Genomic DNA, 21,327 nt, shown 5'->3' on the forward strand with positions numbered 1-21,327 from the left:
TTGTGAAATTCCTTGCATTTCTCAAATGCTTTAGGCAATGGGGTTCAAAGTACTTTAGTAACTTTGGAAAAAAAAAAAAAACAAACAACACTTCAGCGACGTTTGTTCATCTTCTTCATCTCATGCATGGAGTCAGTCCCAGGTCTGCCGCTCATTCATACTACCTGCAGTGATGGTGCCTTGGGGGCTGCTCCAGAATGACCTAAGCCAGTGGCCTAGAAGCAGCCAAAGATGTCCCAAGATGTCCCAAGATATAAAGCTATTAAAGCTATTAGGAAGTGTCCAAAGGAGGGCAACGAAGATGGTGAAGGGCCTTGAGGGGAAGCCACATGAGGAGTGACTGAGGTCACTTGGTCTGTTCAGCCTGAAGGAGACTGAGGGGAGACCTCATTGCAGTCTACAACTTCCTTGTGAGGGGAAGAGGAGGGGCAGGCACTCATCTCTTCTCTGTGGTGACCAGTGACAGGACTCAAGGGAATGGCCTGAAGTTGTGTTAAGGGAGGTTTAGGCTGAATATTAGAGAAAGGTTCTTCACCCAGAGGGTGGTTGGGCACTGGAACAGGCTTCACAGGAAGTGGTCACAGAATCAATCCTGACAGAGTTCAGAAAGTATAAGGATCACACTCTCAGGAACATGGTGTGATTCTTGGGGTATCCTGTGCAGGGCCAGGAGATGGACTTTGATGATCCTTGTGGATCCCTTCCAATTCAAGATATTTTATGATTCTATGCCTTCAGCATCTGCCTATTTACTGCACGGACAAAAGCGTGAACCAGAATCCTCCCATCACTCTGTCCCACCTGTCCCAGCTGCCACCCAGTAGAGAGCAGACTGAGATGACACCTCCAAAGCCTTGTACAACATTGCTGCAAGGGCTGGGCAGGATTTGTCAGCAATTAAGAGGGTAAGAAGACAATTTTGGGGTGTGCATTGGACTTCAAACCACTTCTGACCTACCAGTTGATCACAGTATCCAATTATTGCTTCTCAGTGATCTGCAAACCACCATGAAGCAGAGCTACAATAAGAACATGGGTCTTCCTCACTCCTTCAGTCTGAGCAAGAAGGCAGATTTCATCTCCTCTGTTTCAGTAGTCCCATAAAAAAATTGTTTACAAAGAAATCAACAGCTCCTGTGGATTACTCCTACTTTAAAAACTGCCTCATTAGTAGAAACAGAAATTACTGAACTGTACAGAGAGCACAGAAAACATTCCTCACCACAGATACTGTAAGAGACAAGGTGGTGAACCTGGGTTTTTTTTCATTAATGACTTGTGTTAATATGCTTTATCAGAGCCTGAACTCAGGACAAATTCTACTCTAATTAACCTAACACGTTTTTCACAGCACGGACATACTGAATGAAGTCGCTGTGTTCATAGTCCATCTCTGTGATTCTGTGATTCTGAGATAGTAGAGCAGTGGGACTATTTGGAATACCTGACAAAATAATCTTCACCACTAAATAGAAAACTCACTGCATAAAGTCTCGGCCTTAAAATCTAATGAGATGTTTCACTCCAGGCTGGAGTGTCCAACAAGATACTGCCATAAAACGTGCTTCTCTGTTTTGTATTCAGCCTCTATTGTTTACTTGTATTTACCCTAGGACTTTTGCGAAATACAACCAAAATTCTCAGCAAACATCCATATATTATTTCTTCTTAGCTCTGCTTCTCCAAAGGGAGAAGCCATCAAAGCCACAGGTTTGTGCATGTTTAAGGAGCAACATGTGAATGAAAAAGAAGGGAAACTAGCAATAAGCCAAGTAAAATGTAGGTTTGGGACTGGAAGGGAAATAAAAACGTTCAGAGCTCTGCCACAATCTCAGGAGGCCATTCCTGAAGCAGATGTAAGCATGAGCACAAGCATGACTTCGAACCTATGTTCTGTTGTTTTAATTGGGGCTAGAGTCAGCATTTCCAAGGAAATTTGTTTGTTCCCAGTTAACAATTTAAAGTATCTATCCATGCTTCATGCCATTGCACAACTTTTTTCTTTTTTTTAATGCAATTTTCATATCATTTTTCCATTTTAAATCCGAGTTTGCCTTTAGGATAATTATTTTGTTGTATTTCACGTAGTCCTTTAGTGCTTGCTTCAAACAAATCAATCATCTTTAATACTGCACAAAGTAATTTGGCAGCATTATGAATGCACCAAAATATATTCACAATCCGATAATCTATGCTTTCTATTTGCAATCATCTTTCTGCCTTCTGCACAAAACCAAGACGGCCAATTTCCAGTCATGGGCACTCATGTGATCAGGATCTCAGAGCCATAGCATGCCATAGCTTGGGCATTGCTAGTGCTCTGTGTCTTCCTGGACTGAGCTTCTCATAATCCGAAATACCTACAGCATCTTTTACATCAGTGGCAAATTCAAGGATGCAAATGCAGAATTTTCTTCCGTAATGCATACAGCCAATCTGTGGGCTGATTAACTTCAAAAGATGGTTTAGTAAATAGAGAAAAATTCAAATTACAAATTCGGGACCATCTTTTCACAGTTATTAAAAGAATATTATTAAAATATTGAGCATTACTGAAATAAAGTCCAGTTTTAACTCTGTTGCAAAAATTAAACCCATGCAAGGACCTAAAGTCACAGAAGGATTTTAGAAAAGTATGTACTCCTTAAGAGAAAATTTTTCAATTAAAATGGGCTCAGAGCTCCAGGATGCTTCTTGAACACACTGAGCACTTTACTGCTGGCAGTTCGAAATCCCTGCAGCTCTCAAAGTGCTCCTGAAAAACAGGCTTTGACTTGTTCCTCTCAGATACTTTTTGGGGTGAGACTCTCAGGAACAGCTGCCACTGTGTGAAATTTAGGCTCAAGATCACAAAGCAAAAAACATCTGCAGAATATAGAGAAGACATAGATACTCTGGCCTCAGGTTTTGTTTTTAAAATGACCATAAGAAAAAAACCATAGAATTATACAAATTTTTAAACCAAGTTAGTTACATAAACTGAGCTGGTTGCAAGTGACACCTGAGTTACTTGAATAATCTTTTTTTTTTTTTTTTTACCGATTAGAAACAGGCTGTTATACTTGGATCCTGATCTATCTTTAGTTAAATACCACTTAAATCCACATTAAGTCATTGTGTTCTAGTCAACAGATTTTAGAATGAGTCAGCTCTATGCTCCCTACAAAAGGCTATTTACACTCTTAAAACAAACACAGTTTTATATGACTGTTGGATAGAGAGCTGTGTGAGCGAGTTTAATCAGGCATAACTCACCTAAGAGTCACCAAACAATCTTGAACTAATGGTACCCAGTGTTTGGCAGAAAAATATTTACACCAGTTTGTCTAACCCAGTGTCCGGTCACATCTGGAAAATGAGCAAAAAAAATCTCCCATCTCAGGCAGGAGTAAGCAAGCAGTCAGTTTAAGCTCTGCTTACAAAAGTTAATTGGGATGGTGATGCAACATCAATCCCTTAAGGGAAAAAAGTGAGGACTGTAGCACTGACCTCATCAAGGCTGGGCAGGAAGTTTCAGAAATGTTGACATTTCTCAATACTGTGCACCAAGCAATACAGAGGACACATGAAGCGAGAGGTAAACATCAGCTGTATCACAATTTGTATCACAAAGTATTGACAAAGGCTTAGGGTCCTTGGTCTTTTGTTGCTCAGCTGAAGACAATGATGAGCAACCATGAAAAAAGCAGCAGCTAAAAGGGCAGATGTAGCACTACAAGCTCAGTACCAAAATAAACAGTCTCATTGTGAAATGTAAGGAGGAAAAAAAGAATCTAGCCACATTCAAATTCTCTGCAGGTCATGGGACAGTTTGTTTTTTGATTTTGTTTAAAATTATGCTTTTCCAACAGACACCCAACTTCAATAAATGCTTCTTTTCATATGGAAAATAACTCAGCACAGACTCTCCTATGAAAATATTTTTCTCCTGGCACAACCAGGTTTCATGACTAACCTCAAATGATCTGACTACTTTGAGAACAATCAGCCACTTTTATTGATTAAACAAACATGAAAAGACATTCATTCTCTTTAAAAAGCAGTTTTCCACAGCTTTTGTAACACAGAAGACAAACAAAAAATAGGGTCATTTTGCACTACTTCCTTTCATTAATTTTATTGAATGTAAATCTATATAATTAAAATTAATACAAATACAAAGTAACTTCATTCTATGAAGATCAAGACACCTTACAGTATAAAATTCCCTGAGACATAATATGCAGCTTGAAGGATCACATAATTCTCTATTCCATTTACGTTATTATCAAAAAGTAATGTTATTTCTTTCCCTTATAAAACCCTGAAGATAACAATCTTCCTTTCTCTCCCTTCACCCCAATATTTTAAGGCATGGAATAAAACACTCTTTCAAAATGTATTCAAAAAGACTTTTCTACTTAAAATAGAAAATAACTTTGCTTAATTTTTACAGATGTGTTGTATACATCATCTGCAATGTCCTGTGGAGTCTGGTATCTGATCTATGGTCCAATTTGCTCAGGCAAACTTTCTCTTTATCATTCAACTGGAGCTTGACAAAGTAAATTACAAAGGCAGTTCCTAGCCTGTAACAGTAGACTATTAGCCTGTGCAGTGGATGAGCCAAAAATCTGAGATTTATAGAGATGTTGTAATACTGACTTCATCAGCTGTAGGCCTGGGCTCAGTTTCCTTCCAAATGTAAAGGGGAAAATGTTCATCAGTAATGTGAGAATGATGAAACTAGAAAAGGCTTCTCTTCTCCCAATGCAAGTGCTCTGCAGCAATTACTAAAAAACTGCAGTTTTCCCTATACAAGTCTTGAAAATTCTCAGTGTATAACTTACAAATACTGTGCAATTGTGATCACTTTATTCAAACATGATGCTCTAACTGTTACATAGCTCTTTTCTGAATTTTACAAAATTCTAATTCCTCAAAGATTTCAACTGTTTTTCTTAGAGAGGCTGAGAAATATAATTAACATTTGCAATCTCTGGAAATTTCCATTCCCCTGCAGCCTGATCTTCTGCTTGTGGCGTTATTAATGATTACACAAAAGAACTGTGTACCTGGAAACTTTCAGAAAATGCTAAAAAAATGAGGACTGAAAAAAATGCACTATTTTCAGCAGATTGATAAAAAGGAGTGCGATCTTAAATATTAGTTCACCACTTTTGAGATTGGGCTCTTGTCTACATTTATATGAACTGTGATTAAAAAGTGAACAGAAAAAAGAAATTATAAATTCAAAGGGAGAGAGATGCTGTCATCCCAACACTTGGCTATTACTGTTAATGCTATACTTATATCAGATTTTTTAAAATATTAAAAACAATGTTATGGGAGTAGCAACCACTGGTAGAGAAACAGATGAGCGTACCATGAAGAACATGCTTTTACTTTAAACAATCACTTTAGACCTGTTGAAGTGCAGCATTAGGTATCATCCCTACTACATCCCACTTGTGTAGACTGTCTTCTTTCTTCTCTCAGTAAATATTCTACAATAACTCTGGCATTAATAACAGAAACCTTCATGGAGTACTTTCAGCCATCCTTCCTTGCACAAAAGCAGAAGGGAATAAACATAGAAGCCTGCAAGATCTGATGTGGTAAACTTATGCAAATTATTAATGAACTTCATTACTATTATTATTAGTTCTTCTTCCAGTAATCCTTGGCTCCATGTTTACCTAATCATGGGAAACATTTAATTTAAAATAAATTACAGGAGACTCATAAATCTTAAAAGCACTCACCCAACATCCCATACTGCTTAAGTCAAATCTAATCCTTTTATAAGCTTAATATGACTCACAAATGCCAGTAAATTCATCTGTTCTTATGCCAATCTCTTATTTGCAACTGACTTTCTTCTTTCCCCATGTGTTTGTGCCCATGATTTTATTCTGAGTGAAATCTCTGAGGAACTCCATGAATACCTTAATTGTTTGGGCAGGACCCTTGTGGGTTACCATTTTTTTCCTACCAAACTTTATAGTTGCAAAGGGCATGGAGGGCTCAGTTCCCCAAGGATGTGTAATTGTAACTGAAGTTTCTTGCTGGATTTCACCGACATTACATGTAACCAAAAAGTAACCACAAACCAACTACTAAGATGACTCCAGCAAAATGTCAGTCTAAAAGTTAATAACTACTATAAATGTTCCCAACAGGCACAGAGAGACGAAGTTCTATCTTAAGAACTTATTTATCCTTTAAAAACTTGGAAAAAACCCTCAAAACTAAAGGAAAAAAAAATTGTGAATTCTTCCTATTTGATATTCTTTCTTCACACAATCTGTATTTTACCAACAGTCTAGATCTTATTCTCTACATTAATTTTATTTGAAAGGGAGATATTTGGGAGTTCTGGAAGGGTTTTTGGTAATTATTATTTTACGAACAGCAAAGCAGCATTCTGAGTAGTCCGTCACCCAGCATTTTTAAAAATGCATGCCATAAACCTAAACAGTTGCTACGCAACAGCACTGTCTATTGATACTAGAGAAATAAGTTAGCCTTTCTGTATACATATTCAATATAGTAATAAAAACCCTGCCATTCTCAGCCTTTCCCTGCATTTTCTGCATGGCAATAAGTTTGCAGAGAAAAACATGGAAATTCCTGTAAACGTTTTATAATTCCTGAATAAAGGGAAGGTGGAAATGTACCGACTTTTTTTCCTACAGTCTCTCTTTTCCTGTACTTGAAGTTCTACTCTATTTTCATACAGGATAAACGTGCCCATGGTTTCAGTAGGCAGTGAAGAAATACTTTACATCATCTGAGCTGTCTGTCCACTCAGCTTCAGTCTCCTCTCATACACTTTTTCCTAAATGGAACAATTATTTGGTTCAAAGCATTATTAGCTGACTGCTGCAATTTTAAACATTGCTAAAAGGTGCTGCTGTATCATTACATTCTTACATTCAAAACCTGTGGGTCAGAATTGTCTGCAAATAGCTTTCACACACATAAAAATCAGTTAAAAACATTCACTTTTGTCTTAGGAGTACAGAAAGCCAGCACTGATCATGTATCCCCTGCAAGCAGAGGATAGTTTCACAGTCCAGGAAGTTGTCATAGCCGACAAAATTAGTTTCAGCTGTACAGCTGAAGAACTTGGCATCAGATATTTATGTCGAGCTGTGCAGAACTTTAAAAAGTTTCAGGTCTGTGGGACTTTTCAGAATTTAACTTGGCTCTTTAAAAATCATCCAGCACAACACTCTTCTGTCCTTTCATAATTTTCCCTTTAATAAAAATCTTACTTTTGTAGGCTTTTCACAATTTGTTTTCCTGTACCTGTATATTTCTCTCACTGATGACAGGCATCTGTGTACTACCTTGGCTAATGATTTCTGTTAGACCCATTCTTCCCTATATCTTGACGCTGGCCCAGGCTGTTTCCAGGCAAGCCTCGCCAGCCAGGAACATCAGCTTTCAAACCAGGTGGCCAGATTTTGTACAATCTTGATTTGATTCCCAGCTGCTCTAACGGCCTCGCAGACCTTGCAGAAATGCTCATCCCAGAACGAGGTGACGTGGACTTCATACTTCTTCCTCCAGGCAAAGTACCGCCTGTAGTTCGGTTTGTTTTTATCGAGGAATTTCAGATAGGTGGCCAGCAGCCGGGGGCTGGGGAAGTCGTCGACGTGGATGAAGGAGTCGGGGGGGATGAAGCGCTCGTAGTTGGCCCTGCGGGGTCCGAGGACGACGGGCACTGCGCTGGCGGAGAAGGCGTTTCTCCAGAGCTTCTCGGTGATGTAGTCGGTGTGCTGGGAGTTCTCGAAGGCCAGGTAGAACTTGTAGGCTGAGACCGTCTCCACCACGCCGCCCTCGGCCAGCGCCAGCCCCCGCGCCCCGTACACGTCGATGGGCAGGTGCTCCTTCAGCTGGCGGTAGTACCGCACCCGGGCGTGCTCCTCGTTCCAGTTGCTGATCACCCAGGCCACCAGCCGCGTCTTGCGGGGCAGCACGAAGGGCCGGGGCGCCGGCGGGGCGTAAAGGTACCCGTAGGGCACGAACACGTCGGAGTCGCGGCGGTAGGACATGGTCCAGTTGAAGAGCCCAGACAGCCCCCGCAGGCCGGGCGAGTGCGAGGGCGACTCGAAGTTCATCCAGACCCAGCGCTGGCGAGGGGGCCGGGGCGGGGACCCTCGGGGCAGCCCCCCGGGACCGTGCCGCGCCAGGTCGCGGTGGTGGAAGAGTACCGCCTGCGCCTCGGCGAACCGGCTGCGGTCGGCGCTGAGCCGGCAGCCGCTGATGTTGTAGTGCCGCCGGCAGTCGGCCAAGCGCCGCGGGCGGCCAAAGGGCTCCCACCACAGCAGCACGGTCACCGCCTCGCCGCTCGCCCGCCCCGGCTCCCGCAGGGCGGCGAACAGGGCGAGCGCGGCGGCGGCGCCCAGCAGCCCGGCCGCCAGCGCCCAGCGCCGCCAGCGCCGCCGCCAGCGCCGCCGGCAGCCGCCGGGGCAGCGCCGCGGGGTCGCCTCCATCCCCGCCGCCCGCTGCCGCCGCTCTGCCCCTCGCAGGGCAGCGGCGGCGCCGGGGCCGGGCAGCGCATCGCGGGGCTGGGGCAGCTGCCGCCGCCGCCGCTCAGCCCCCACCCCCGGCCCCGGTGGCGGGGAGGTGCTGGTGCCGCCGCCCCTCCCGGCCATGCCGGCCTGTCCTCCCCACGCCGCCTCCCGGTCCTGGTGCCGCCTCGCCCCGCCCGCGATCGGCCGCGGCCGCAACGCCCACGGAGAGAGCGGAGCTCGGGCTCACGGCGGGGCTCCGCCGCCTCACCGCCTCCCCCGTGCGGCTGCTCCGCCACGGCAGCAGGGCGGCTGCAGAGCAGTGACAGCGGCCCCGGCTCCCAGGGCTGCTCGGGTGCTCATCGGCCAGCTCGGCGCTGCAGAGGGAATTTGTGTCCCCGCGGTCGGGAGGGGTCTCCCTGGGCAGAGCCGGGACCCCAGCACGCACGGGAAGGGTCGTGGGGTCGCTCACAAGGGGCTCAGGGCATCCGAAGCTTGGGACCTGTGAGGAATTGACCATGGCTGGATGCCGGGTGCTTATCACAGGCACTGTATCACTGCACTCGTCAGCTGGACTGGGGAGAGAAAATATAACTACAGGCTCGTGGGACGAGGTATGGACAGGGAGAGATCACTCACCAGTTACTGTCATGGGCAAAACAGACCCGACATGGAGAAATTAACTTAATTTATTGCCAGTCAAATCAGAGTAGGATAATGAGAGATTAAACAAAACTGAAAAACACCTTCCACCACACCTCTCCCTTCTTCCTGGGCTCAACTTCACTCACGATTTCTCTACCTCCTCCCCGACAGCAGCACAGGGAGATGGGGAACAGGTACTGCAGTCAGTTCATCAGGTTTTCTCTGCTGCTCCTTCCTCCTCAGGGGAAGGACTCCTCACATTCTTCCCCTGTTCCAGCATAGGTCTCCACAGCTCACATTCAGCTTGATGTTCATGTAGCATGATTCCAGCATGACTCTTTATCAGCCAGCCAGTTCCCTGCCTGTACAGTGATAGGAGTGTTCTGCTCCACGTGCAGAACTTGTTCTTTCTGCTTGCCGAACTTCTCAAGGTTTCTGTTGGCTCACTCCAAGTTTATTGAGGCCTCTCTGAATTGAAGTGTTACAAACCAAGACGTCAAACCTGATTTCCAACCTGGTGATTTCTGCAAAATAGTGAGATAGTTAATATTACCTGAAAGTCTCTTCGGGCCATAAATATAGCATCTGTCTTGACAAATAACACTGATTTTAGTCACAAAATGAGAATATGGGAAAGTTACTTTACCACAGTAGAAAACTGCAAACAAATACAGAAATACAATGCTAAGGGAGAGTAAAACCCTCTGAGGCCTTGAGCTGTACCTAGATTCAATCTAGAGCACATCCAATACAATGAACGTTACCTAAAAGGAACACAATCCCTAGTCAGCCTTAATTAAAGATTCAAAGTGGTCCAAAAACTCTGCTGTTAGTAATTTTGTGTATTTAGACATTTTTGCAGATTATATGAGAAATTTGGGGCTCATGAAAGCAAGCAGGAGATCTCAATTGACTTCTGTGGAGTTCTGATTCACTCAATAAATTTGATCGTATCAGCTACAATGGCAGTTCTTATTTTCCTTCAGGAACTTTCAGCACTGATATGTGACTTTGGAGGAGTCTTTGTCTAGTCATGTTTTCATTTTCATTCCTTGATGATTTGCTGCTAAGCCATTCCAAACCCAAAGCCTAACCAGTTACTTTGATGATGCAAAGCCTGATCCTGCATATGGTAAGTCAATAAAAATGTTGGCATTAATTTAGCATTTAAGAAATGTTTCAGGACAACTCAATATGGAAATCTTTATAGGCCAAGTAGTGACAAATTTGAAAGAAAAAAAATATGTTTTCCTTGTGAGGATTCATAACAAGAGTTGCCTAGATACTTTTGGTTTTTTGCAGACTCACAGTGAAACTTCAGTGTGATGTTCAGCTGCACTGCAGTGGCATCCATATTAAGACTATTGTCATACAGAAACAAATCTGCTGAATTATTTAGCCTGAGATCAAAACAAGGCTTTCTATATTCCGCAACACAACATCAGCTAAAGCTCTATAGTGCATATGAAAGAAAGCTGAAAGCTATTACTGAAATCCACACTTAGTTGAGATTGTATATACAGCATGAACATCTGGTATTAAAATAATTCCTAATTTTTTTATGATAAATAAGAATTATATCAATTCAAGATGAGAAGACAGTAGCCTAAAATATTTCTATGGGTAATATTGTCACCTTAAGTTGATTTTCATGTTACACCTGCCTCTGTGAAAAATAAATACATGCTTACATTTATATTTACATGTTGTCCATAATTCACTAGTTCAAAAATCTTTATAGAATTTGTATGGAGAGTATGATAAAACCTATATTTAAGGCATATTTTAGAATTTTTACAAATTACAGATCTGACTGTTTTGTTGCTGCTGTCTTCAAACCCCTCGCAATATAGGAAACAGAAGAAATATATTTCAGTTATTCATCACAGTCACTACTGATAGATGTGCCTTCATCTACAAGTCTAGCAGCCTCCTAGAAATTTTGGTGTACTAAGCTTAAAAACCAGATGCGATGTGTTGCTGTAGAGTGACCTCACTGTCAGGACCAAGATTAGAAGTTAGGTGTCCCCAGATGTGAGTGTAGGTGTGGAGTTTCTGTTGATTTTTTAATGCCTCGTTTCTCTCCTGGAGAATAAATACCAGCCTGGCAGTAACACACATCAGCTCCAGTTTGCCTCTTTTCTGCCATAATACACAGCACATCTGTGGCACAATCACATCAGTTACTCTGTGCTGGTAGGGTTTTTTCAAGCAGTTTTTTTCTCGGTCTGACTCAGGAAAAACTCCACAGACATCACTGAGAAGTACAACATGACGAAGGTTGAGTAGTGTTGCCAGAAGCTTGAAGACCTCCCCCAGGGAACACATCTGGTTTTGTCTGCTTTGGAGATAAACCAGTCCAGGAGATAGCCCCATGTACTGAGGACCACACAGACTCCTTGGCACTGTATACACAACTTGAAGAACTGTGTTTTAACTGCTCTGTGGAAACCACTGTAAGTTCTCATGTTGCTGATACTCAGGAATCAAAAATAAAATCCTGTCTGTTAGTAATGAAGCTCTTGCAAAATAAAAAAAATATTTTGCTTAATGAAGGTTAAATATTTGCCATTTCTAACAGCAGTAAATGTTTTCACCCCAAGCTTCCTAACTGGCTTCCTCTTCTACTCTGAGTCACTTTGTTTTGTCACACTTCAGAAATATTTAAGCCTAGAAAAGTCTTTGAAGTTATTTGTCAACTGTCTTACAAATGCAGTTTAAAAGGGACTGCAACACATGGTTGTGTTTTCAACTACAGCTATCAATCCAGACATTCTCTCAACCAGGGAAACCTTGTGGAGTTTTTCATCTTAAGAAAATATGATCAGCTTCAAAGAGTAGCAGGATGCTATGTGGTACAAAAATGACACTAAGAATGACTTTGAAGTCTCTTCTTCGTAAGTAGTCCCCATGGTTTCAATGCAAGTTTTTGCCAAGTAAGAATCTAAATCCTGTATGAAAGAGAGTGATATAAGTTCTGTTTTGTATAAATTGCACCCTGTATTTCAGCATAAAGTTTAAATGCCTGTAATTTGATTACCTAGTGTTTCATGTTCAGGAATATGATCTTTCTGCTTGGAAGGATAAAATTCTGAAATATGAAAAGAGATAAAAAAGTGGGTTGAAAGCTTATGCCTGTCTTGTTTGAATGAACAGCTTCTGGTCAGACAAACTCACATTACTGCACATGCAGCAAATGTAATGTTAAATATTCTGCCTCACTACAGTTCCACTTGTGGCTGTGAGCAGGGTTGGATTAAAACTATGTGAAGTTGACATTTCCAGATCAAGGCACAGGCAGGAACAAATGTGCTGTGCACACTGTGAATGGAGGGTCTTGTCCAGAACACTCTTCAATCTTCCATTGAAGCACACAGCTTTGTGGTTCGCCAGTGTAGACCAGAGCCAAAATCACAGCAGAAAATTTTCCTACCAAACCCACATGATCTTCAGACACTTTGACACACATGTGGGTACCAGCAAGCCAGAATCTGTCTCTATGGATATGTGTTAGTATGTATCATTAATTTCAATCTTCCTTGGTATTTTTGAGCACTGGACTGCGTCTTATGCATCTTACAGGGATGTGCAACCAGCACTGATGCTCTCATTTTACCCAGTGAGCATCCCCCAAGCCAGAGAGCAAGATTTGTTGTAAAGCTTCTCTTCAAACGTCTTTGAACCTCAAGTAGTGAGGTCATGTTTCAGTCTAGGAGACAAAACTAGCCCTAATTTGAAGTAAATCTCCTAAACCCATATAATCTAGTTATGGTTCTCTCAATACCAATTGCTTTAATAACTTGACCTCCTCCTATTGTGCTTCATTACTTAATAATGTAGATGTAGCCTTTGAAAAATGTAAATGTTTAAATACTGGTATTAATACATGCAATGATATTGTGATATAAGCAATGATTACAATTGTCTTTCAAAACACTAGTGTTTAGTTTGGCAATGAAATAATACAATTAAAAAATAGAAAAGGTGAGCTGAACAGTTAGTTCAGTAAAAGGTCACTATGATAAAATGTGAGCACAGTTAATTTAAATTAACCAACACCCTGTTTAATGAAGTATTATAAATATAGTAATATTAATAACATTACTGTAATGTTGTGCAATGTTATATTTAAACAAATTGCTTTGTTTTATTCAACTAAAAGATGAGATACATAAAAAGGTCACAAATATGAATATATCAGACTAGGTAAGAATTACCTAAGCCTCATAATTGAAGTAATATATTCAGTAGAAAAAACCTAACAGGCATTTCTCTGTTGTACAAGGTTGCAGAAAAAGGGGAAGAGAGAAAAGGAGTAAATGAGATTCACAAATCTGCTTTTGTTGCGGCAAAACTGAGCTAGTGCAGGAATCCAAGACAGAACCAGAAAGTCTTTTCATTTGGAAAATTTTAAAACAAGACCATGAAAAAGAATGACAAAGCAAGGAGAGGGAAGTAGGATAAAAACAAAACAAGGAGCAGAAGCAAGATGCAACAAGCTTAATCAGGGCCTATATCTGAAAATCCAGTGCTTTTCAAACATTTTTGTGTGATTCATGATCAAATTGGTATCTAAAAAGTGAGAATAATGTTCTCAAAAGCAGCTACTCCTCTAGTGCCTCAGGTACAATTTTCAGTGCCAATAATTTTTTTCATTTAGCTATCAAATGGAAATGCTGAAAAGAGCTGGCTTGGAGCCAAGTGAGTAGTTGTTCGGGTTTGGGGGTTTTTTCCCCTTCTCACTGATACAAAAATAAAAACAAACTTTTAACATCAGAGAAGAATTCCAGACAATTAAAGAACAAACATCCAGTTTCATTCACAGATAATTGTAAAAAAAGCAGCAGAAAACAAAGTCTAGCTTCAGAAAGTTGTCATTGAGACTTCCTTTTTAAAATATTCAGTGTGGTTTAGATACTTCCTGAGGATCTGAGAGCCCCAAAAACAAATACAATCTCCACCTCTTAGGCAAGGTTTTGGTAGCAGTAGGTTGACTACAAGGGTGGCTTCTGTGAGAAGCTTCTAGAAGCTTCCCCCATGTTTGACACAGTCAGTGCCAGCAGGCTCCAAGACAGACCCACTGCTGGCCAAGGCTGAGCCCTTCAGTGACGGTGGCAGCACCTCTGGGATAACAAATTTAAGAAGGAAAAAAAAGCTAATGCACAGAAGCAACTGCAGCCAGAGAAGAGAGGAGTGAGAATATGTGACAGAAACAGCCCTGCAGACCCCAAGATCAGTGCAGAAGGAGGGAGAGGAGGTGCTCCAGACACCAGAGCAGAGATTCCCCTGCAGCCCATGGTGCAGAGAATAGTGAGGCAGCTGTGCTCCTGGAGCCAATGGAAGACCATGGGGGAGCAGAGATCCACCTGAAGCCCCTGGAGGAACCCCTGCTGGAGCAGGTGGATGCCTGAAGGAGGCTGTGATGGCTTTGGTGGGCACATGGTGTCCAGCCAAGGTCAAACCACCACACACACCTTAAGACAGATGTGAATTATCAGTCTGAGATATAGCTGGAAATAAGGAGCTCCTTTATTTTAAATTATCCATCTATCCTAGTTAATCTTTTCATTGTAATCTAAAATTCACTGGAATTTTTCCAAATTCTCTCCTTTAGAAAGTCAGTAACACTTGTTTATCCCACAAATGTGCTGGAGAGTTGTCTAGGAAGAATTCTGGGAATGGAGACTGTAAGATAAGTGCTAAGTATTATTGATTTGGGTATGTGCTGCAATTATTCTAGTAATATGGCAAAGACCAATCATTAAGTTGGACTGTCATGCTTGACACACTTCATGTCTCCCCTGGGAGCATCATTGGTGACCACATGGAGGGGCAGCAGGGAGTAAAATCCGAGGCCCAGACAAGGCTCAGCATGCTCTCCACATCATCCAGGTCTGTCCCACAGTATATCTTGCCAGACAGGATGTTGGGGTAACAAATGGGAGCTTTCCTCTCCCACAGCAGGGAGTCTCCGACTTCTATCACTCTTCTTTTCCTCCTGCATGGATTAGGCTCTGCAAGCTCCAATGCTTTGCTGGAGAGAGCTTTCAGCCTCTCACCTGGAACCAAAGCACTGAAACTATGAAGGAGCTACGAGGGCCACTCTTGTCTCTGATACACCCTCCAGTCTTCCATGACCTTTCAAACTATCTTTTGTTCTAGTTTTATACAGTATCTATAAGGATCCACATTTGTTTTGTAAGTGGTATGATAATATAGAACAAACTCATGATCATTTGGTGTTACCTTGCTGTAATAAAAGTTTAAGAGTGACAGTAAGTGGTTCTTTGATACTATGATAACTCTTATATAGAGAGGCTTATTTATGTTGAACTTTCATTAAATCAGGCTAGATACCAAATCACAAACTCTTGCTTTCTGAAATGCTCAGTTTAATGGATGAATTCAGCCTAAAGCATTATAAGGCCTGTTCAATTACATTACAATCCTGTGCTGGAACTGAGAATTCCTTTGCAACAGAGAAGACTATGAAAATATCGAGCTTTATGGTTGCACTTTTGCTAGCAAGAACATTTTGTAATCTTTGGATTGTGGCATCTTCATTGCTGGCTGAAATATGGATCAGATTTGGCTACTTAAAACATCAGACTGAAAAACAGCATGAGTATATGAATAAAACAAAAAAGAAGAAATAGCTCCATATTCAAGCAGAATTTTATTCAAAATCCTGGAAGTACAGATCTACATTTCCAAAGGTAGCTAGTCATTGTGATGTTTGATTTGACACATCAAAGCAGACTCAAGTCTTCATAGCAGTAAAGTTCAGCAATCTGTAAAAAACCAGGATCTGCTCTCAGGATGGATGAGACATTATATAGTGAGCCCCCCAAACCAGTAGTCACTTTCAGGGAAAGACAGCAAAAGGGAGAAACAAAAATGCATTAACTTCAGTAAATTCAGCAATGTGGATATATGTTTTGTTCTTTTTCTCTCTTCTATTTATTTCTCCTACATCTTTTCCCTGCATTTCTTACAGTTTCTATCTCTGTTTTCCTGAACTCTGTTCTCTTCAGTTCCCTTCAGGAATTCCTGACCTCCTGTTCTATGTCTCCCCTTTCATTCCCCTTGTCAGTGCTGTTTCTTTTTCCTTTTGCTAGTTCCTCTCCTTCTGGCACTAAACACAGTGGGCTCACCTCTAGAAACACCTGTTCCTTTTTGTCCATTTCCATAACCACTACCTACTGCATCTCCCAACTAGTATATTACTCCCTCATTTCTTCCCCAGACTCTTACACAGAAGAGGGGGTGTGAATGGAGATGGTTTGGTGAATATAGGAGCTTAAGCTAGATTGCTCCTAATTTTTCTCCTGTCATGTATCTTTTCTGTCACCTCTTCTCTCATGATACCTTCCTGTTCAGAACACAGACTATAGATAGTGAAGAGAGAACCAGTCCCTGAGAAGGTGCATCTAAATTCCCAAAGGAAAACCAAAAGATCCCATAAATTTCAGCACCTACATCAATTTGAATAAACTGCTTTGTTCTAACGCTGTTCTTTCTTCATGGATTTTAATAGGAAATGGAGGAGATCATGATCTTTGAAAACTATGATTGCCTTCACTAAAAGCCTCAGTTTAACATGAACTTTAAAATTATGCCAACATCTCAAAACTCTGAGTTATTTTTTAGTTGTATTTTAGGCCTACTCTATAACCAAAATGTTCCTACAAGTAGTAACTCTAAAGTAAAGGAGCATGTCAGAAGGCTATACTGGTTAAACAGTTCTTATACCAGTAATAACTTAATTCATGCTACTGTTGTAATTAAGATGCCACTATCTCCAGATCTCACAAGATCAAGATCAGAAGTGCTAGTCATGGAGCTACCTGTATTTTTACGTCACCAACCCCTAAGAACGTGGGAAGGAGCTTCATTTAATGGCAAAATATGCTGAGTTCATATATTCTGCGAGGTCATGGTACTAAAAATATTCCTCTTACAAAGCTAACAAACTGTTTCCTCAGAGTTGGAAGCTTTCCCCTTCTACTACAAAGTTCATACATTTCACTGAAGCAGAGAAGGGAGGCACATTTAGAAGACTATGCTAAAATCTACCAGCTTATAAGGAATAGGTTTGCTCCACAAAAGCCATACTCCACAGACTGTAAAGAAATACATTCCCCAGGGCACTAGCTGACCATTGCAGACAAATACTAAAATACCTGAAAGGTTACCTAGATCAAGTTCTTTTCAGGAGACACGTTGGAGGAGAGCTTTTCCAAACAACTGAATTTGTTAAGGTTGGGTGTTAAGAACAGCAAGTTCATTATGAACATGAAAACAACACTCACCACCTATCAGTAGGAAGCAAGTGATTATTCCACACATTTACAAAAGGTTTCAGAATATGAAATAAGGTGACTCAACATAGCAGTCCTTAACCGATTTCTTATGCAAAGATTTCAAGTCTGTTAGCTACTTATTAAAGGAAGAGGTGAGTTAGTTCTGCAGAAAGATGCCCTGCAAGTTAAAAATGAGTTGTTATAATGAACGTTTCTTGTTATCGACTCTTACTTTTTATTCTTGCATGTCTTGAGTAGAATTGAGGCTGTAAAAGTAAACTGCTCCTGTTCTGTGACACTGCTTTCAGGCTTCTAATGGAGAAATTGTTTTTCACATCCCAAACTCCTTCTAGAGCCACTGTTAATAATTTGGCAAAACAATAGCATTATAACTGATTACTTCAACTTGTTCTAGAATTAATGAAATAATACACCACAATATTCTTCCATAGTTAATGAAAATAGATTGACATCTTCAGAGAGCAATTCAGATTGCTAAAAGCATACAACGCTCTCTACTGCCTGTAGAACAGATTAAGACTACTAAAGCTCCTAACTGAAGAATGATAGCTTGGCTATAATATATAAGAAACAGCAGTAATACCACTGATGCATCCAGCATCATTTTTTGGTCATACTGGAATATCAAATGCCCTCATAAAAAGATAGAAGAAAATACCTCTCCCCCTCCAAAAAAAAAACCCAAAACAAAACATGAAAATAAAAACCCAACAAAACCCAAACAAACCAAAACAAAACCAACACCACCAGAATTAAATAAAAAGCTAATTTATTTTGTGGAAAGGTTGCAACTTACTAGTCATCTAATTTATGTAAAACAATACATTTTCATAATCTAAACAGTGTAAATCGGTAACTATCCAACCTGGCAACCATTGTTTATCAGAGCCCAGGCCACTTAGGGAGCATGTCTAATTCTCCAAATGAAACAGATGAAAAAGGAACTCAGTACTCACTGAATAATCCGTACACCACCATCCATCTGACTGTATTTATTATTCATAGCATTGTTATACTATACCTATAACATTATGCTAAAATATCATTTCTATACTGAACATATAATACCATTTCTATACTGAGCATATTATAGATCCATATTATTCATTCCTGTAATGAATATTTTTGTAATGTTTCTATGTTATCTTTAGTACTTTAAGCCTTTGTAACATACATTTCACTGGCAGACTCCTCAGAATTAATGAGAACATATAAGGTAGCATCCAGACTGAAATATTGCAGACAATTTTAATTCACTGGCAGATGGATACAGCAAAATAGTTGTGTTCAGCTCCTAGTAACGTTAGGAACATGAGCAGATTGAGCAGACCAATGTTAACATCTGCAATTCAGCTACATGTTCAGGTAGCTGGACAGGTTTCAAAGTGCCTTTTTCTCTTCATTTACTATAAACAGAACCTACATAAGTCAGTCATTTGCAGGTGTGTGCTGTAATTGCCTAACAAGCCTAATCAAAAAATACAGGTGCAGGCTCATATGGTCTTTACATCTGATACCTAATTTAAGTACATTTTTGTCTGTGAATCCAACAGTTTTAAATTCATTTTGACTGAGTTCAGAATTGGGTCTCTCAATCCTACACAAGAGAAACTATTCCAATAATTACAGCACTTCTTTCAGAAGAAAAAGGTAATAAAACCTCTTCCTACTGCTTGGCATTTGTTTCAGCTTTATTAAACTGATAGATCACATGGAATTATCCGTGTTCTCTCTGGTCCCATAATTTCTGACAAAAAAAATAATAAAGACTATATTCAACTCTAGTGTTTCTAAGTGTTCCCAAGGATATCACATAAATGTTCTGGGTTGCTTTTTTTTTTTTTTTAAATAATAATTTTGCCACAGTTCCTCAAAACAACCATTTGTCCTGACAAACACTTGCCCTTTGCTGATAAGGAGGATTACCTGCAGCTGGATGTTTAACATCGCATTCTTCTTTCTGAAAATGAAGGTGCTCCTCAAGTATTTCTTTAACTCTCCTAGGTGGCTCAACATATACACATTTCTTCCCTGAAAGTAAAACATATTACAAAAGAAACAGTTATTACGAATCCCCTGAAAGCTGACATGCTTTGCTGAACGCAATGTCAAATTATGCTGCTCTGCTTCTGTCTTTAATACACTGTCATTTTAATACATCGTAACTTTAATACACTGTAAGACAAATCATTTACAAATATATAATAGTGTTCAGCCAGGCTCTGCTCCCCAGCACCGAGTGAATCCTCAGGATAGGAGGATGGTACAGGACAGGACCCTGGTGGGTACATCCATATGGGGTGTGCTTATAGCCAAGGCCACCCAGGGCACTCGGGGAGACACGGCCACTGTGCCTCCCACCGACAGACATTCCAAGGCAGGGCCGTGCATGAACGAGCATCCAAGGAGATGTCCTCGCTGAAAGACGTCTCCAAGGAGCTGAAGAGGGATGCAGGCACCTCATGGCGGCAGGGGAGTCTCTGCCTGACAGGGCGCTGCCCGCGCCAGGGCCGCAGTGCCAAGGGCGGCGAGTGGCCGCCGAGGTGCCCGGGGGGCATCAGTGAGGAGCCGCAGGTGGCTGGATTTGCTCTCCGAGGGGACACGGCGGGGCAGGCCCGGAGTGGGGCAGGGGCGGCCGGGGACCGGGACCGCTGTGCTCACGGGGCTGCTCTCCGCGGGCATCGCTGCCCGGCTCCTCGGCCGCCGCCGCCGGCAGCTCCCGGCCCGCCGCCCTCATGGCCGCCGTGCCCGGGCGTTGGAGTCGGGCTGTTGCCACGGGAGGTTGCCGGGCCGCTCGCGCAGGCGGGGCCGTCACGTCGGGTGCGAGTTCCCGAGGGATGGAGCCCAGCGCCTCGGGCAGCCCTGTGCCCGGGGCCGGCGGATCGGGTCCCACATTTCCGGTCACAGCGGGCTGTTCTACCCCTTCCACAGGCCAGGGATAAGCGTGGGGGTGCCCCCCGAGGCCCGGCGCGGCCAGCTGCCATCCCCAGAGGACAGCAGGCCGTGGCCACCTCATGCCTGCTTGGGGCACGGGTGGGTGGCAGCTCTCGGAGCCATTAACAGCTACTCCTTTTTGTCATTCAGCATGACCCCACGCAGGAGCGGGACACACACATCACCGTGTACCCCCGTAGGGTGTCACCACTGGCCTGCTTCATGGAAGGATGCCTTGTCACCCTCACTCAAGGCAATGGCAGACTGACAGGAGTAACGAGAGAAGAGCCCTGTTTAACTGATGTAGATCTACTGATACTCAAAAGTACTAGCTTGGTTGTAAAATGAAGCATTTTGAGATGTTGTTTATAGGTCTGAAGTATACTTGATTCTCCTTGTTTTGCCACAGTTACAGTTTTGAGTAAGAGGAACAGCTGCCATTTACAGTAGTCAAGGGATGATGCTGCCCCCAGGCACGTAGGGAAGCTGTCCTGTTCATCTGGCTGAAAGCTTTCCTCCATAGTAGCTTCCTTGAAACCAACTCTTTGCATATGGTAGTGAGAATTTATAAGATACAAACCAAGTCTGGTTACACAAATGCATGATGTAATCCATGTTACTCCTTGACACATTTCAAAGCACATTCATTTTTCACTGATGTCCGGAAACCAAATTTTCAAAAATAATAAGCATTAAAATCATCTTATACCATTCATAGTTCAGAGGCTGCTCTTCATTTTCTAACAGAAGTGCTGCACATTACACATTCCTTCTAAAAGATGGGTGATGGAAATGCCCTCCAGAGTTGCTTGATGAGAGCACCAAATGTGGGCCAACATACCCCAACCCTGCTGCTGCTGCTGTGACAATTGTGCTTCAGCTGTGTTAGTGGTGTCTGGAAGGAGCATGGGATCACTCAGTAA

General features: G+C 42.0%; 2 protein-coding genes and 1 long non-coding RNA gene across 3 annotated transcripts; 1 reads left to right on the top strand and 2 right to left on the bottom strand.

Moving 5' to 3' along the window:
- Positions 1-3,629: 3,629 nt before the first annotated feature.
- On the bottom strand, positions 3,630-8,483 carry FUT4 (fucosyltransferase 4). The gene has a single exon (XM_032679261.1). The coding sequence runs from the start codon at positions 8,481-8,483 to the stop codon at positions 7,425-7,427; it is 1,059 nt and encodes a 352-aa protein (XP_032535152.1). The 3' UTR covers positions 3,630-7,424.
- Positions 8,484-8,932: 449 nt separating this feature from the next.
- Positions 8,933-12,331, top strand: LOC116783340. Its single transcript, XR_004355632.1, has 3 exons — positions 8,933-9,115; positions 10,133-10,278; positions 11,384-12,331. It is a non-coding gene; the product is annotated as an uncharacterized LOC116783340 (long non-coding RNA).
- Positions 12,332-15,803: 3,472 nt separating this feature from the next.
- On the bottom strand, positions 15,804-21,327 carry C2H11orf97 (chromosome 2 C11orf97 homolog). The gene is made up of 4 exons (XM_032678623.1): positions 21,246-21,327; positions 19,397-19,501; positions 17,682-17,807; positions 15,804-15,937 (listed from the first exon to the last, which is right to left on the bottom strand). The coding sequence occupies exons 1-4, from the start codon at positions 21,310-21,312 to the stop codon at positions 15,930-15,932; spliced, it is 306 nt and encodes a 101-aa protein (XP_032534514.1). The 5' UTR covers positions 21,313-21,327; the 3' UTR covers positions 15,804-15,929.

Source organism: Chiroxiphia lanceolata, chromosome 2 (genome assembly GCF_009829145.1).
Source record: "Chiroxiphia lanceolata isolate bChiLan1 chromosome 2, bChiLan1.pri, whole genome shotgun sequence".
Taxonomy (NCBI): Eukaryota; Metazoa; Chordata; class Aves; order Passeriformes; family Pipridae; genus Chiroxiphia; species Chiroxiphia lanceolata.

Excerpts from the sequence above, each read along its gene's own strand:
- FUT4 (XM_032679261.1), bottom strand. The coding sequence starts at position 8,483 with ATGGAGGCGACCCCGCGGCGCTGCCCCGGCGGCTGCCGGCGGCGCTGG.
- C2H11orf97 (XM_032678623.1), bottom strand. The coding sequence starts at position 21,312 with ATGCTCCTTCCAGACACCACTAACACAGCTGAAGCACAATTGTCACAG. Across the intron at positions 19,502-21,245 it reads GCAGCAGCAGCAGGGTTGGG|GGAAGAAATGTGTATATGTT; the intron begins GTATGTTGGCCC and ends TTTTACTTTCAG. Across the intron at positions 17,808-19,396 it reads TGTTAAACATCCAGCTGCAG|TGGCTCTAGAAGGAGTTTGG; the intron begins GTAATCCTCCTT and ends AATTATTAACAG.